The sequence below is a fragment of the Drosophila tropicalis genome, unplaced genomic scaffold, assembly GCF_018151085.1.
Source record: "Drosophila tropicalis isolate 14030-0801.00 unplaced genomic scaffold, ASM1815108v1 contig_593, whole genome shotgun sequence".
NCBI lineage: Eukaryota > Metazoa > Arthropoda > Insecta > Diptera > Drosophilidae > Drosophila > Drosophila tropicalis.
Window position 1 is genome coordinate 8,148,764 of NW_027173070.1, and position 18,203 is coordinate 8,166,966.

General features: G+C 38.7%; 1 protein-coding gene across 1 annotated transcript; it reads right to left on the minus strand.

Annotated features, from left to right (window-relative positions):
- Positions 1 to 4,624: 4,624 nt before the first annotated feature.
- Su(z)2 (Suppressor of zeste 2) lies at positions 4,625 to 17,844 on the minus strand. The gene is made up of 7 exons (XM_068290767.1): positions 17,411 to 17,844; positions 12,280 to 12,501; positions 12,121 to 12,217; positions 11,875 to 12,054; positions 11,145 to 11,385; positions 7,574 to 10,994; positions 4,625 to 5,390 (listed from the first exon to the last, which is right to left on the minus strand). The coding sequence occupies exons 2-6, from the start codon at positions 12,407 to 12,409 to the stop codon at positions 7,581 to 7,583; spliced, it is 4,062 nt and encodes a 1,353-aa protein (XP_068146868.1). The 5' UTR covers positions 12,410 to 12,501; positions 17,411 to 17,844; the 3' UTR covers positions 4,625 to 5,390; positions 7,574 to 7,580.
- Positions 17,845 to 18,203: the final 359 nt, after the last annotated feature.

The window sequence follows — 18,203 nt, forward strand, 5'->3', positions numbered from 1 at the left end:
AATCAAAATGAAGTAATTTGCTGAAATTTTATCATTTCTTTGACCTTGTAGAGTGTTTTTTTTTCCAATTTTTGGCGTTTTGCTAAAAAACCTCTTTAAAATTAGTCACCCAAAACAAAAACTACAAAACTCTTTACACTTTATCAACAAATAAAGCAAAAAGTTTTCCATACTGAATGAATATATGTAGATACATATGAATGTGTGTATAGAAGCTTGATTAATTTGTTTTTAATACCCACCTACCCACATACAGGGGGGGGAATCTAGACAGGTGTCTACAATATATGTGTATATTTACTTGTGGCTAGATATTTATTATGAATATAGTAGGTATTGTGGTCGAGCCAAATGCTAATTGCGCCATCGTTTTGGTTAAACAAGCTGAACGGTCGTGACAGTTACATCAGCAAGTCGGAAAGCCAGAAAGTCAACAGTCCGCAGTCGGCTGGCGGCAATCGGCGAATAAACAGATAATAAATCATAACAGTTAAGTGTTTTCAATTACCCAATTTACCAATCGCAAATCGCAAAACGGGGCACGTTCCAAGCCAAGCCAAGCCAAACAACAACAACAACTACGAAACAGACGACGACTGCGACGATGTCTACAAGCAATTGCTATTTATCAGCAGAGCCATAGTAGACCTTGGTTACCCAGGGATGGTGAGGGGGAGGGGTAGAAGAATTGCTCCCCAACAGCAGCAGCAGTCAGTAGCAATGGCAGTGGCACATGCCAAACACACAAAGAAGGGGGGAGGGGATGGAGAAGGGGTTGAACGTTCGAGGGGTTAGCCGACTTGCCAAAGCTCTTAAAAGCAAAACAAAAGCTAAAGCTGATAAGTCTCTGTTTTCGCAATGCCAGCAAAAAGTCAAACGGCGTGGCGTCTGTCGTATGAAATTCCCCGACCTCTTTCCTAGCACCCGGCCTCATCACCCCACATCACACCCTCCCTGTCACTCTCTCTCTCTCTCTCTCTCTTACTCTCTATCTATATTGTGGGTGTGTGCAGTAAAGTGCGACATTTTGCTGCTGATTAAGTAGCGTTCGTTTTTAATAAAAAGTACGACAAAACAAATAAAACACAACAAGTTGTAGCTGAAAACATGGAAATGAAAACGTGACACGAAGAACCTCACCCAAATGTCGACCCCAAAACAAAAATTCACTTACAAAAGTTTACAAAATTAATTAAATTGAAATGAAAGCTGTATTCAAAACGGAACACGACTAGAAATGAATATATAAGCTGGGCTTAAGTACTATATACCTCATCTGGTATGCCAAAAATACTAATATAGATAAATATTTATTTTGTGACAAAAGTCGTAAATTGTTTACAGTGTTGGAAAATGAACCTTTGCGGACCTCACAAGGACCTTAAGTGACCCGAAATATATTAAAATCTTGTATATAGATGTTTAATCCGTGAAGTAAGTCTTCAATATGTTGAAACAAGTCAACTAAACAACATTTACTCTGGTATCCAGTGCTGTAAAATGTATTTGTAGGGATTTTATACTTTACCTTTCTTTACTGCTGTGTAAATTTTCTCACATGGACATGACTGTATACTTATTTTACCTTTCTCTTACTTCGGGACATTTGTCTCACATAGACAGTGATTAATTTTACTTAACTTAGCTTGAAACAGGTCGAGTATTCAATTTACAGGAGGTATGCAGTTCAGTGTTGCAAAATACTATGTACATATATGCTAAGATTTGTAACACTCAAAGTTTTCTGTGATGTCAATAAATGATTTCGTTTCTCTCAGTTAGTTGAGATAAACTACGGATTTCCTACTTACCCTTCTTTTCCTGCCTTTGAAACAATCTTACTTTGAAGATTGACTTTGAGCCGGCTTATGATAGACACAAAGAGGTCGAATTCTAAAGAGGTAAACTCAGTTTGTCTAAAAATTATACATATTTTTGTTTCATTTACTAAAATTAAGTTACAATAGAAGATAGACCGGTTGTCGATGCCGTGTCCGTTTATCCACAGTATAATGGAAGGCTTTGAAGGATCACCCGAATGATTTGATTGACTTAAGTTACAATCGTAATACTTATTCTAAGTTCACATATTCTGCAACACTGTTCTTTGGTTCGAATTATGGACATAAGAGTCACAAAAAGATTAAGATCAGCCTAAATCGTCTGAAGCACTAGAGAACTAAAGAACTAAACTTGTTTCCCATAGAGTACAGTCTTTTCTATGGATCCGTCAGATGATATCTCAAATATTTTAAAAATAAACCAACAAGTTACTTTGGAAAAACTGTAATCTATGTCGTTTTGAAGCCTTTAAAGCTATCTTATATCTAAGATATAATCAAATGGTCATAATACCTCCGGAAAATATGCTGATCGGAGATATAACTATATGCTAAAATTATTTATTTGATGGTTTGTATACCTTGAAAGTCGGAAATTCACGACATAGCTAAAAAGGTCTTACAATTAGTTTAAAATATGCATTAATAAAGCAAAATATATTAAAAAAAAAAAGACCTTTTTTAATATCTGGGACACAAAAAAGGCGGAATGAAACATAGATTGGATCACATTTTTAGCTATTTTTCGAACTTCGAAACACGCTTACCTACACTTTTCAAAACTTTTCTGAATTATGAAACACTTTTTATTAAAACAGACTTGCCAATCTTAAGTATTTGAAGCTGGATGGGCCTTTAAGATATGTTTTTTTAGAAGAGGGGAAGACTACGCATCAATGTCAAAGATTTTGTCACAATTCTTGAAACATTAACAATATAAAGATAAACTAAAACGGATACTAAGATCCCACAAGAATCACTTAAATGACTTTAAGGAATTTCCACTTGCAAAGCATCTAAAATGTTTTACTACAAAAGACTTAACAAAATGGATCTTAAGTCAATATCTAATGGAAGCTATGAAATAAATATGATTGGCTTTTGCTTTAAGTACTTGTCACGTTGCCATCTCTATGGTTAGATGGCACGACACTTTAACTGAGGACACACACACACATGGCCAACCAAGGAAAAGAAAATAAAATGACACCCACAGGCCGCAATCCAACAAATAAGTAGCAAAAATCTAAGGCAGTCAGAAAGGAAGGTAAAGTCAGTCAGCCACAGCCACAAGCAGGCAAGAGTAAGAAGGACGAGCTCGTTATTTCCAATTTTTGTTGGCTTGGTCCTCGATTTCGCCCTTGCAGAAGGTTATGCCACTCTATGTGGCACGTGCCCCACAGTTCTTCTCTATGCCTCTGTGGCTGCGGCTTTTGTGTCAGTGTCAGTGTGTGTGTGTGTGTGTGTGTGTGTGTGTGTGTGTGTGTGTGTGTGTGTAGAAGGCAGTTGGCTTTGGTTTTAGCATGCTGCCATATGTTTCCGGCAAGTGTTGCACCCAAACTCATCCTTGTCATGAAGCATGAAAAGCGTTGAAATTTCCCTGACCCAACAACAACAAGTGGGGGTTGAAAATATATTTTTTTGCATTTGTTGTAACCTGATCTCATGTTGTCGCACTTTTGCTTGATTTATCATTTTGCCCATAAAAAATGAAACCACATTTTGTCGATTTGATTCGTTTTTATATATATATATTGGGGTGTTGATCCTTTTTATTATATATCATTTTGGAAAAATCAGCTAAATTATGTTCTAATATTGGGAGTGTGTGTGTGTGTGGGTGTTCCAGTGTCTCTAACAATAATAGTTACATACATACAATCAGATAGCTAAATATACATACATCAATATGGTTATAGTTTATATATATATATATTCATAATGTTAGTTTATATAGTGGAACAATAATATAATATCAGCTTAAAGTGTAAAAATTGTACAGTAAATTGCAAAATCAAATTCTAATCATAAGCCTTGTCATTAAAAAAGGAAATTTGCAAGAGCTGAAGGGAGGGGGGGGGGGGAGGAGAGGAGAGGTGTTTTCTTTCCCAATTTGTTTGATTGCTTGGAAGTTATGTAAATTTTTTCTAACCCAAAAACTAAACAAGGGGGGTTGGAAAAATTCTATATTAGGGGTAGTTAACGCCCCTCTCTCTCTCTCTCTCTCTCTCCCTCTCTTTCTTAGTACTATATTTAGTTTTGTTTTAGGTCAGCTCAAAATTGAAAATTTGTTAAACGACAACGACAAAATTAAAAAATCTAAAGCTTTATTTCGCATATTTAAGTATATCAATTGTTATCTGTTATATATATATCAGAGGGTTTTAGTTTTTGTTTTTGGTCGAAGCTTTTGGTTTGAAAAATAAAAATTATTCAATATTTGTGCATTTTTTTGTTGTTTTGCTTCGATTGAAATTTATGTACAAAGTTCGTGCTGCAATTAAACGTAACTAAAAACGACAAACACACATACATACATACATATCTACAAGATATATTTTGTGTTTGTTTTTTTGTTTTTGTTTTTGTTTGTTTCTTTATGCCTGACACGCTCGCCCAAAAGCGGCGCAAAATCGTTAAAATTTTATCGCCTCAACAAACGAACGTGCGTTCTATCGGTGTATCTGACTACCTAACACCACCAGAACCACCACCAACCACCCCCGCTGCCAACCATGGATACCCCCCCACCACACCCCACCATGGAATGGTATAGACTCGCTTTGGCGTTCTAAAGTGCTCGTCAGTCACATCGTTTCACACTTCAAAAGTGATGTGTATATATATGAGTGTGTGTGTTTGTGTGTGGGTGGTTGAGAGTTCTCACACATACAATACTATATATATGTATATGTTAATATCTGAATAAAATATTCTTTATGCGAATTTGATTTTCTGTGTTATCATAAATGGCAATAACAATTTCTCAAACTTTTACAGTTCAAGTTTTTTTTTTTTTTTTTTGGGAACTTTTTCTAGGCATGCTGGGTTTGTCTATATATATATGTATGTCTTATCGCCCTATATACAGGTATATAATAATAATTTTTGATATTAATTTTTGTTTGTTATAACTATTTTGTTTTTCTTTTTGTTTTTTGCATCTTTGTAAAATGTTTGCTATATGTAAATGTTATCTAATTTGAAAAAATTTTTAAGCTTTTTATAAAGTTTTTGTTTTTTTGGGGTGGTGAGGGGGGTGAGTTTTGTTTGTTTGTCATATTTAAATATTGCTTTCGATATCGAAGGTATTTCTGGTTGATTTTTTTTGTTTGTTTAAGGCTTTTATGAAATTGTTATTTGATACCCGTTAATAAAAGAAACAAAAGCTCAAATTGCATAGAGTGTAAATTATTTCTCTCTGGTGCTAATTGTTTACAATTTGGCGCCTTTTAGTTTAGTTGTTGCTGTTGTTGTTGTTGTTGGCATTCTGTAGATTCTCCAAAGGCGCCACAAGATACATCTGACTACCGCATAGCCAAAGAAATGCTGAAATGGAAAAGAAAGAAGAACAAAAATGAAAATGTTATTCATCGTTTTACACAAAAATGATGTAATGACTCTACACAGACTTGATGTTCGTTAAAAAAGAGCGAGATAGAGACAGGGAGGGAGAGCGACAAAACTCTCAAAATTGTAACGGCAAAACTAAAAAGTAAAGTTCGTATGAATGACCGACCACAACGACCATCGAAAGAGAGAGAGAGAGCCCCATAGTGGGGGCCCACGTAGAAGACCCAAGACACATTGACGACGGGGCCCCGCTAAATTTGTGTATAATGACTACTTGAGAAAGAAAAAAAGGGGAGAAAAAAACACACACAAATCCAAAGCAACAAGAAGTAGTGAGGTAAGAAGACACAAGCTACGAGGAGGAAGAGAGGGAGGATGAGGAGGAGGTAGGTAGCAAAAGGCCAAGAAGTTGAAGAAAAACGCAAACACGAAATGTAATTTGTATAATTCGAGTTTCCCTCTCTCTGTCTCACTGCCTCTTTTCCGGCTTGTGTTTTTTTTCCAACAAGTGTGGGAAATGCGCCAAAAACCAAAAAAGAATAATGAAGAAAATATTTGTAGATTCATCAAAGTAATGAGAAGAATTGAGATTAAGTATGATTGATTGGCCTCAGCCCTTTGCAAGAGAAGAAAACTAATGTGTTTACATTCGAATATTCATAGATCATTTGACTGAGTAGATATATCTATTTCAAACTGAATAATTCTGCTCCTCGAATGTTACAATCAAAAAACTTATGTGTTTATATTCAACTGAGAAGATATACATATCCAAATTTCATTATGATAGAGAAGACAATGAAGGATCATTGAAGGATAACTGTCCTTTCATGTCCAATACCTAATTAGACTCTTGTATTTCTATTGAAATCTACTGAAATTGACAGATCTATGTAGCTTATAATTTTAGTGAGGGAAATCGGACGTTGGGGAGATATCGATGTATTTGGGAGAAAAAAACATTCTCAGATGGTTTCAACTCGGATAAGCAGCGCTTGGTGGTTTAAAATAGTTTAAATTACCATTCACTCATATGTTGACCTTTTGTTTAAACAATTGTATCTATTGTGCATTATAAGCTACCACATTTTCTTTGGGAAAACTTAGGGAAAATGCCATTGTCAAGAATCATCTTGGAGGGCAAAAACCACCGCAAAGTGCGGAATATTGTTCAGTGAACCAAACCAAACAAAAAAAATGAAACTCTTTCTTTCCCTTCGTTTCATTCTCTCTCTTTCTCTCTCTCTCTCTCTCTCGGTTTATTGTGTATTATTACATTTACTGTGCATTTATTCACGATTAGTTGAACTTTTCAAGCAATCCAGTTAGGCTTTCACAATGGGTTGGGAAATAGAGGGTTGAAAAAGAACTTCTTCGAAATGAAATCGCAGTCAAATTAACACAAAAGACGAAACTCAGAATTTCAATTTCAACATATTTTAATTGTGTATCTAAATACGTTAAATCCATTATAAGCTGACACTTGAGTTAAAAGAGATTTCTTTACATTGGCAGAACATCATTTTAGACTTTTCCAACACTAAACAAAAGGTTTAAAGTTTCCTTTTTTAACATAAACACACTTATTTAGATCAATGTAAACATCACTGAAGTTACTATACCATTTCTAAGATGAAATATCAAGGTATAAAACTGCATATCAGTATTAACGGCATTGCCTAACACTGTTGAGAGAATAGCTCTTAAGTAAGTATTAAAGACAGGCACTTATTTGTTGAGTGAAAAACTGTTCAACAACTTTCTGTGGGTCTTAAACGTTTCAACAACTAACTAAAAATATCACTTGGCCCTTTTATTTTAAGTTTCTATCTACTTTTGACATTTTTATCATCTATCAATGATATTTTTCTGCATTATTGAACACTAGAAACAGTTATTAAGTTGTTCATAGCATACTTTAAGGAACTAAAAGCTCAGTTAGGTAAAGCCCACTGTTAAGATACATACATATCTACCAAGAATGGTCATAACAAAACGGTTTAACTGCTTTCTAAAGAACTCTTGACCCATACTTCTGCTCATAATGGAGGGCACAAGCTTTCTTTCTTTCTTTCTATCATTCAACTAACTAGTTTAATATTAATCATGTCTAGACTGACTTTTCAAACTTAACTGTAGAGTAAATATTTGGCACTTACCTTGTGACTAAGCGGAACTTGCCACCGGAGCCAGGGTGTCAGTAGCTGAAATTTGTACGGGCGGCTTTGACATGGCGGCTTCTTGGGATAGTTGGACACTGGCTGATGGAGCTGATGGAACATTGCTACTGCTGACCATATTTGTTGGCATGGTCAATAATGTACTCGCAGCTGTGACCGTAACTGTCGTAGTGGTTGCTTCTTTCAATTCCGTGGATTTGCTTACAGCAGCAGCAGCAGCAGCTGGTGGTGGTGTGGTTTTGGCCACCTCCGGCGATTTGGCTGGTGCTGGTGACTCTTCTGCTAGGGCTGCTGCTTTGGCTTCGGCGCGTATGTTCAAATTGGCGGCCACTTGATCAATTGTTGTGGGTTTCTTGGTTAGAGCACGCGGCGAAGTGGCTGCCGCACTCGAGCCCGTAACTTGTGATGAATTACTATTAGTTGGACTGACTTGTATGGTATTGGGTGTAATCGGTTGGGAGGAGGAGGTTGGAGTGGTTAGTTTAGACAGCTTCTCATCGGTTTTAACGGTCATGCTAACGGTTACTGGAGTGGCTGTTGCCGCTGCCGCTGCTGTAATGGCTGGCTGATTGCGAAAGGCCAAAGCCGACGGATTTGGTATACTACGTACTGAAGCATTTTGTGGTCTTACCACAGCATTGGCATTGGCATTCTTTGGCTTGTTGTTCTCAAACTTGATTGAAATCTTTTCGCGTGCCGTTGCCGATTCCGAAAGCATATGCAGATTCTGTAGATCATCGCCACTCGAAGACGATGACGACGATGCAGACGCAGATGATTTGGAGTTGGAGTTGGAACTGGCGGCTGCCGTGGAGGCAGTGGTGGTGCTGGAACTGGAGGTAGGACTGTTTGCGGATATGTTCTGTTTGATTTTATTCAATGCCACCTCCAGGCTATTGCTAACCAAGGGCTGAGATGATGTAGGCGCCTTCGATTGAACCTGGCTTTGCTTGGCTGATAAATCAAGTATGTCGGCATCCTTCGCTGTTGCTGTTGCTTGACTGGATGTTGTTGTTGCTGCTGTCGTCGTCGTCGTTGGCGGCGGCGGACGAAATTCACGTAAACTTGTTTTAAACTTGTCACTCGTGCCATTGGTTTTACTTGTTTGCTGACCCGTTGCCGTTGGGGATTTCTTTGAATTGACGCCCGACGACGACTTTGATGAAAACGGCAAGGGAACAATGTTATTGAGAAAATTTAAGGCCGGCGGAGATGTGCGATAAGCCGAAGAAGACGAAGATGCCACGGCCTGTGATCGTTGTCCACTCAATACAACAGAAAGTGGCGGCGATTTGGATACTGTCGGTATCGGCATTTTTAATTGACCCGGCTTGGCGGGTAAACCGATTGGTGGTCCCATTAAACGTGAACTGGGCGGGCTTAGGGGTGGCATTGTCAGTTTTGGTTTATTTGGTCCAAGACGGACTATCTCCAAAGCGGGCATATGATGATCCATTGCAGTGGGATGATAGCTTAACAAGTTGTTGTTGTTGTTATTGTTGATGTTACCTGTTCCCTGACTGGTGGTGGTGGTGGCGGTGGTCGTCGTCGAGCGTGGGCGTGGTGTTATGCTAATTGCCTGATTGGGCAAACTGGTTAAACTCAAGTTCGGACATAGCAATGGCATTGACGATTTTGCCATCTCGGGTCCATAGAGACGCATTTGCTGCTGTGGCTGATGGGACATCTTTGGGCCATGATTTAATTGCCATTTGGCTGCCATGGCTGCCTGTGTTGGACCCTGATGAGGATGCGGGTGATGAAGATGATGATGGAAACGTTGTTGTTTGCCTGGATGTGTCTCATCGATGGATATTGAACGCTTGGCAGCTGGCTTATTGGCCGCACTGGCTATCGAACTGGGCGTGGAGAGGTAACGTTGCATGGTATGTGGCATTGGCCTAGTTGGTGGCGGTGGCGCTTGTGGCACCACAAAATGTGGTTTACTACGATTATTTTGACTCAATGCTTGTTGTTGTTGCTGTTTTGGTTTCATAGGAACACTCAAAGAAGCAGCCGCAACAGGAACAGAAACGGAAACAGGAACAGGAGCTGTTGTTGCTGTTGTTTTGGAGACATTGGCCATTGTTGTTGTAGTTGCAGCTGGTGAGGATAAGGATGTTGCTGTGGCTGTTGTATTTGGGGTAAAAGCTTTGAATAAACTTGGCGGCAAAGGCGGTGAGGCCGGCAAAGTTAGTTCTTTGGTATTTACTTTAGCCAGACTCTCATTAGTGCCTCCCAAGGAAGTTGGCGTTATCAAGTCACTTATGCTCCGTGCCTCTTCACCCAAAGTTCTATTCAAGACATCGCTACTTTCCCGGGACTTCTCATCCAATTTCAAGTGGGTAAGCGACACCGAGGCCAATTCCCCACCGGCCAAAGAATGTGAACGCTTCAGATCGACCTTGTGTGCCTTTGGAGTTGTGGTTATTTTCATCTTCATTTTGCCATCGGTCTGTGAACTAATCTCTGCATGCAACTTCTTACGTTTGCCGTTCGCATCTTTTGGCTCTTTGGAGTGCTTCTTCTTGCGTTTACGATGCGAACTCGAACTGGAGCTGATGGCCACTTCATTCAAGCCATTCGAACTAGAACCATTCGTGGACGATGAACATGAGGACATGGGCGAGGCATTTGGACTGAATTTGGTATCTGCCACAATTGGTGTAGTTGCTGCTGGTTCAATTGGTTTTAGGCCTATATTTTTGGCATATGTCTCCAGATCCAATTGCTGAGCCGAAGAGGTCTCCTCTAGCCTGGCCCCAGCCGATTTGGGCATAGATAGTTTACTCTTCATGCTATTCAATTCGATTTTCAACTTGGGCAAATGGCTTGATTTCTTGTTGGCTGTCTTAAGCTCAAAGACTCCCTCATCGCCATAGCCAGAAGATTTACTCAATTGGGAAGGAGGTATACTAACTACAATGTTGGCATGAGAGACTAAATTTGTAGTCGTCGTCGTCGTCGATGATGCCTCATCGCCCACCAGAACTGGTTCGCTTTTAACCCGTGCCACCGGATAGTCACTGTAACGCATATCATTGCTACGCAAACTCTTAAAACTACTGACCGGACTTGGCTCCTCTGGTTCACGTTTAGCTGGTGTTGCGGCAACACGTCGCATTGTTGTCGTTTTCGATACATTCGAAACTTTGCCACGCGCCTTGCTCGAACGTTGCGATGCTTGCGATTCTATATCCAATTCCAAGTCATCGGCAAAGGTCACCGATTTGCCCGTTTTCCAACGACCCACACCACCAACAACACAACTACTAGCCTGCTCATGTCCTTGTCCTAATTCAATATCCTGCTTAACTTTTGATAAATTCTTCTCTTGACAATTTATACGCTCCATTTCATCGTACAATAGTATCCTATAGTGAAAGGCCATGGGCGCAAGCTGTTGGAAAAGGAAACGGCGAACCGGGGTTGTTCGAGTGTTAATCTAGCAGAACAATTGGTTTCTACAGCCCATCAGAGGTTAATCCTCTCAATCCCTCCCATCCCCCAATCACAATTTCCCCCAAAACAAATAAAAGTGACCACTTACCCGATTCCATTTGTAACAGTAGCCCACGTCCATTAGTGTAAAATTAATTGGTAATACCTCATCCTCATATGTGATCTCCAGATCGATTTGTTTATTCTCCAAATCAATATCATATTTGGAGGATAGAAAGCGTTTCAAATGCTGAACTTTAAGACCGGCGGGACACTGCAAATATATAATCGCTGGACCCTTACCCGCACCGCATTGTTGCAACATGGCGGGATGATATTCTAATGATAAACTGTAAAGATATAGACAAATGTGGGGAAGGAGAAGTTGAGAAAAAGGGTCCAATAAATGTTAAATTCCTTAATTAAAGTAAATATTATGATTCAAAACAAAATAAATAGTGGCGTGAAGAAATCCAGCAAAAAGGTGTTCGATAAAAAATTTAATATTTGGTAATTTTCGACGACCAGTTAGTGGATTTATGAAAATTGCTCGACCATTTTGAAATTTCACTATTTTTGTCGAACGACAAGGGAAAAAACTAAAAAATTATTAAAAATATCGATATTTCGGGGGGTATCTAGATCTTTAAGTGACCCTTGGATAGCGACTTGGTCTAAGTAGATTCAACTTTCAAATAAAGAATTTTGGACAATTCCCAAGTTGGAAATCTTGAGGTCTGAGAGGTTCAAAAATCTTAAGAAAATATTTTCTAGATCCGTTCATGATAAAAGTTAATGAATATTTTCACTTGTTTATAAGAAATGAAGGGAAGACTCACCTAATTGGTTCTGCAACTGTAAAGAACTCCTGTTGAGGTTTTTCATCCTCTTCCGCATCGTCCTCCTCCTCGTTAGACAATTCCTTTTGCTGTTCCTCAAACTCGGCCAATTGATTGCATTCTCTTTGATATAGACCCGGCACCAGTTTATAGATCAGCGAACGTTTTGTATTATCAGGTCTGAAACGTGAACCCTTTCGAAATTATAGTAAACTGCAAAATAATCATCCCAATTGATAACCTTACCTTAGGTTATCTTCACTGATCTGTTTGCCTCCAGTGCTTTTGCATTCCGGACAATAGGCATCACGCAGCAGATGTTTCAATATACAACTGCGGCAATCTGAAAGGAATTGAATTACCTAATAACATTTGCACTTTACGTAATTGTTCCTCGAGACTTACATGTGTGATAACAATAATCCACGGTGGTGGGATCAATCATATAACCCTGACATATATTACATGTGATTAGGCTATGAAATTGCCTCACATCACATGAAATGTTTAAAGTTTTCTTTGACATTTTTTGCATTTTGTTTAAGTATTGAAGGAAGGGAAGGATGTTTTGTTATTGTGCGTAGCCTCTTTATTGGTAATTGATATTTAAGCCGCCTTCAGCATATCCTGTTGGAAAGGTTCAAGATGAAAAGTTAGTTAAATGATGACTTAATCAGTCAAATCCCACACAATCCAACACACACACAACATACACTCTTTGACAGAACAAAAGCCACAAAGAAAATGTTGGAAAATACTGTGAGAAAAACAACATAAAGTCAAATTCCATCACATCACATCAAATCCACATTCGCCCATCATTGTCGCTCGTCAACATTATGTGGTCGACTCTCGTCAACGGCAAAACGGGGCAAAACTACAAAAAGCCACATACACACACACACACACACATACAGATACAGTATCTGTATCTGTAAATGTATCTTCAAAGATATGGCAACGTCAGCGCACCAAAAACTTTTAGACTAGTAAAGCAGCCATCCATATCCATGAATCGGAACAATGCCGAAACAAAAAAATATATGAAAAGAAGAAAATAACAACACAACGAAACACAAAAAAAAAGTAACTCTTCGTAAAAGTATGAGATAGAGGGAGGGGAACAGTCAGTCGTCTTGGTCGGAAGGAGGTGGAAAGGGTATGCGACGCCCTTCGTGCCACAGAGGGCACCTACAGAGCCAACACACACACACATCCATGGAGAGAACCGATGTGCACTCGACAATGTGTGTACTTGAAGCTAGTTTTAGATTCAACGTCGTCGTCATCATCATCATCATCATCGTAGACGAAGTTGTCTACGAAAATTACGCTTTTGTGCCCTATACGAACACAAACCCGCAAAACCACCCAAAGCCAAAAAGAAAAAAAGAGACATTTTAATGATCATCATCATATAATGATGATAAAAATCATGATTATGATGACGACTATGAGAGCGAGCGTTTTTGTTGGCGCTAAAAATGGGGGGTCGACAATAGGAAAAAAAAAAAAAAAGCAGCAGCAGCAGGTTGTTAGTCTTATTCTTCATATTTCTTGACCTCTAGGAATTTTACATCAAAGAGAAAGATATGAAAAAACAATTAACTGACTGGGATGGAAAGAAATGTTTTATTTGAGAGCCACAACAACTAGAGATGAAATGCCATGAAAACTCTAAATCATCCTAAGTTAATACAATTGGAGGTCTAAAACAGGGTCAAATTGCTAAAAGTTAACATACATACACTTCAAATTTAGCAAATAATCTATTTTTTGGCGTAACGAAAGAGATTAAAGGTCTGAGACTGAAACTGAAATTAGAGTTCCAATTTAAGAACTTAGTTAAGAACTTAGAGGTAATATTTTGCTTCTTTAGGGCTTTAATGAAAGTATTAGCCATATGAAACACACTCCAGCTAAGATTTAACAACTAAAAGCTGCATCAAATCTTTAAGATATAAATTTGCCTAAGTCAAAAATGTGTTTTTTGAAAACTTGGTTAACAAAAAGTCTGCTCGAATCACAAATTTTTTATACTTTTAGACTTAGTTAATACAAATGTCAAAGCAGAAGCCAATATAATTGCAATACAGGCAGTAACCCAGGTCAACAACCAAAATCCGTACATCTCTCATATACGAGACATAATAACCCACCAATACCCCAAAATAATTTTGATATGGGTACCAGGTCACACTGGCATCCAGGGCAATGAAACAGCGGACAGAGCCACAAAGATAGCTTACAGTGTCCCATATATAGTTGAGCAAAACATTAACCACAAAGACACAACAAAGTACATAAAGGGCATCATACTTAAGAAATACAAAAGCAAAGTTTGGAGGAATACATCAGACCACTACAAGACGACTAATGTAAACCAAACATCGATAAGAGACTCACAAATAAAAATAGACAACAACGTTAAACGAACAGACATCATCAAATTTCAAAGAATACGATTCGGACACACAAAACTCACCCACGAATTCATATTCAAAAAACAACCCCCCCCACAATGTGTACATTGCAACAAAATATTTACAATTCTCCACATACTCACAGAATGCAAGGAATATAATGAGCCGAGGAAAAAATTCCTACACCCTAACCCTATTGAATCCCTATCCCTAAGTAACCCCAATATTGTCGCTATCTCCCAATTCTTTAAAGAAATAAACCTATTCCACCTATTGTAAAATATTACCCAACCCATGTAAATATAGGTTAACAAAAGAAATAAAAATTAGTATTAATTATAAAGAACTGTATATTTTACAACTAGCTTAAGACCATAGTAGTTATAGCTAGCATATCGATTAGAGGTAATTTGCAATTACCTACTAATCATAGTCTAAATAAATAAATAAATAAATAATTGCATAGAAAATAACTGAGATCCTAGAGATCTTAAGATCATAGAGATCGTAATATCGTAGAGATCGTAAGAGCGTAGAGATCCAAAGAGCGTAGAGATCGTAAGATCTTAGAGATCTTTCTATATAAATCTTAAAAATGTTTTTTAAAGACTTACACAGATGCTAGAAAAGTTAGTTTAAAACATATAAAAGTTCGAAACACATAAAAGTTCGATAAACATAGAGAAAACTGTGATTACCTTTGAGAACTAAGGAAATAAATAATAAATTAAGATCCAACAACTAAATAACATATAGAATAATATATTTCAGATCCATAAGTAGTTGAAAAATGTTTCTAAAAGCCTTAGATGTTAAAATTTAAGGTCGAAAATAGACCAGAAGCTATGGGAAATCAATAAGTTCTAAAGATTACGTTTCTTTCATATAGAAAACTGTAAGTAATACCTAAAACTTAAGTCATTTTAGAATTAAAACCCTTTAGAATAGTTTGAGAGACATCTTAAGATCTTAAAATCTGAACTTTATGAGTTTGATTAAAAGATTTAAACTTTAAATCGAATTGTTTCCGAAGTGCCATTGCCGAACCTACACGAGCATTTACATATATGTAGTGTATGTAAGACGACAGCGCTGCGGAAGAGCTAGGCCCTAGACCTGGGAATGGGCCGTGCCGACCACTGATTCAAAGTTAAAATACATAAATGAACTTGAAATGTGAAAAGTATCTTCAAATTATGTAAGTGGAAGTATGTACTATATGGAAGTACGTACTAGTTATACTCAAAACGATATTTAGTGGGTCATACTAAAAAAAAAGATCTTTGACAACATTTTAAGTCGAGAAGAAGCAATTTCATTACGTTATAGAAAATAAATTTTGAACTATTGAACTGCTGATCACATAATATCATGAAATCAAGTTATGATAATATCCGTTTGTAATAGGATTATATCTAGACAAGTTGTTACTCTATCTAATGTGCATAGTGTAACTAATAGTCGCCTTAAGCGGCGTCAGCAGCAACGGCTTTGTAACAATTTACTGTATGTTGTAGTTGTAGTTGTTGTTGTTGTCTTCTTTGGCTTTTGTGGTACTCACGCGAATCTGGCACGAAAGCTTGAAACTTGTGAAAGGGAAGACCAAAAATAGGCAGCAAAATGACAACAAAAAGCTAGATAGATAGAGAGAGAGAAAGAGGAGGAGGAGGAGAAGAGAGAGTACGACTAAAGGGAGAGAGAGAGAGTAGAAGAGGCTGTGCTAGCAAAACAAAGCAAACAAAAACAAAACAAAGTGCAAAGCTTACAAAACTGAAAAACTAAGCCAAGTAAAAGTGGGAAAACGAGGAGTATGACAAGCGAAAAGGAAGGAAGGAAATGAGGAAGCTGTCCGCCTTAGTTTGCTGATTGCAAAGAGAGATATGCCTAAGTAAACAGGCTCACGCTCACGCCCACGCCTCATCCTCGCACAGTGAAACAAAAACAAAAGTGGTCCACAAGTCCGAGTAAGCGAATTGATGACGTTTTTCCATCTCGACTATTGCTACTTCTTCTTCTTTCTCGCTTGTCTCTTCTTTTCATTTCATTTTGTTTATACGCCGCAATTTCGTAAAAGGCGCGCACTAATACAATGACACTGCATTGCACACAGATACACATATACGAAAATAACAACAACAGCACCAAAATGTGGAAGCGATAACAGCAACAACAAAAAGTTACGACAGTTACGCCGGCACGAGCTCGAGCTCTGCAGTCCGCCCGCAGGGTGGTTGCTTTTACAATTACAAACGCACACTCATACACACACACGCACACGGCACACACACACAGTTGCATAGTTACACTTACACGCAACAAGCTTGCCGAATGTCAAAACGAAAATAAATCTACTTGGGCTCTCTTTCTCTTGGCCGCGCTCTCGCGCTCTTCTTCTCTCACCACTCTCTGATCAGAATCTCTTATTCGAAATCGGTAACGGTTGGTATTGGATTGTCCGCAACAGCAGCCACCGAGAATACAACTGAAAGTCGGATTGCATGAAATGAAATTCAAATGTCTCTCATAACACACACAAGTTGTTGTTTATACAGTTCGTCGGGTACTCGCCGCGCAATTGCCCCCAAAGACCCCCGCCCTCACAACTCCGCAGCCAAACAACTCGACAAGCCGAAGCCCAAACGAAGCTAACCGAACGTACTTACACACACAGTACGTAGCATTTATTATTGTATCTGTGTGAGTGAATCTGTCTGTCAAATACAAAAATTTTTGTATCTATTCGCCGCAAAAATGTGTGTTTTCTGTGAGAGAACGAGAGAGAGTGTCTAAGGTTCGAGTTAGAGTGGGTGGTGGTTGGGAAGAGGGTGGGTATGGGGAGTTTGGGTGAGAGGCAGTGGGGAGCTGTCCAAAACAAACTTTCTACTTTTGTGCGCGCGCATTTTCGCCGTCAATTTCGAAACTTCGCCGCTTTACGAAAATTCCAATACGACAACAAAACACACACACACACACTGGTACACACATGGAAACACACCAACACCAATACTTGTCACGTGTACGTGTGTTTACAAAATTTTCACCAACAATTTTCCTTTCCCCTTTTTTTTTTTTTTGTTTTGTTTTCGGGGTTTTTGAGAAAATCTTTCATTTACCTTGTGGAAATTAGTTTTCCAACGGCCTCTTCTTAGGCCCAGCAACACTTGAATTTTCTATTGTAACATTTTTCCGGCATGTCAATCAAAGATTTTCTTTTAGGCGCTACTTTAATCGATTCTTCTTACGTTTTTTGGTACGCACACACACACACACACACACACGAACGCACACAGCTTTTGCTGCTGCTTCTTCTTGCACTTCAGCTGGCTCTTATCGATTTCTCATGCACGACGCTTTTCTTGTGTTTTTGTTGTTGTTTGCCTTTATCATGAGACTGAGATTTTGTCAGTTCTCTCTGTTTTACGCGCTCTCTATCTCACTCTTGCACACTCACTTAAACGCGCGCGCTCTCCCTCGCTCTCGCTCTTGCTCTGTCTTTCTCCCACGTAAAAATTTTGAAAAATTTCTCCGTCGCAAAGTGCACGGCACGAAAACTTTTCAAAGACTGATTAGACCTGCTGGCGCGTCCAACAAATTCTGGTATCGAAATCGTCGTCGAAATATATATACACCCGGTTTCTGCGCATGCGATCTTCGCCCGACACGAGAGAGCGAGAGCGCAAGAATGAGACGGAGAGCAAAGTGATATTGCCGTTTCACGCCATTGCTACCTTTGACCGCCCACCCTTCGGCTGTTGTGCGGCTTGATTGGCTGCTTCAACTGTTCGTTAGCTAGTCTTCGGTGGCTACAGCAACATCGTATCGTGTCGTGTAGTCGTTGCCTTCGCTCGTGTTTGCTTGCGAGTGAGTGTGTGTGTGTGTGAGTGAGTAAAAGGTTGAGGCAAAAAC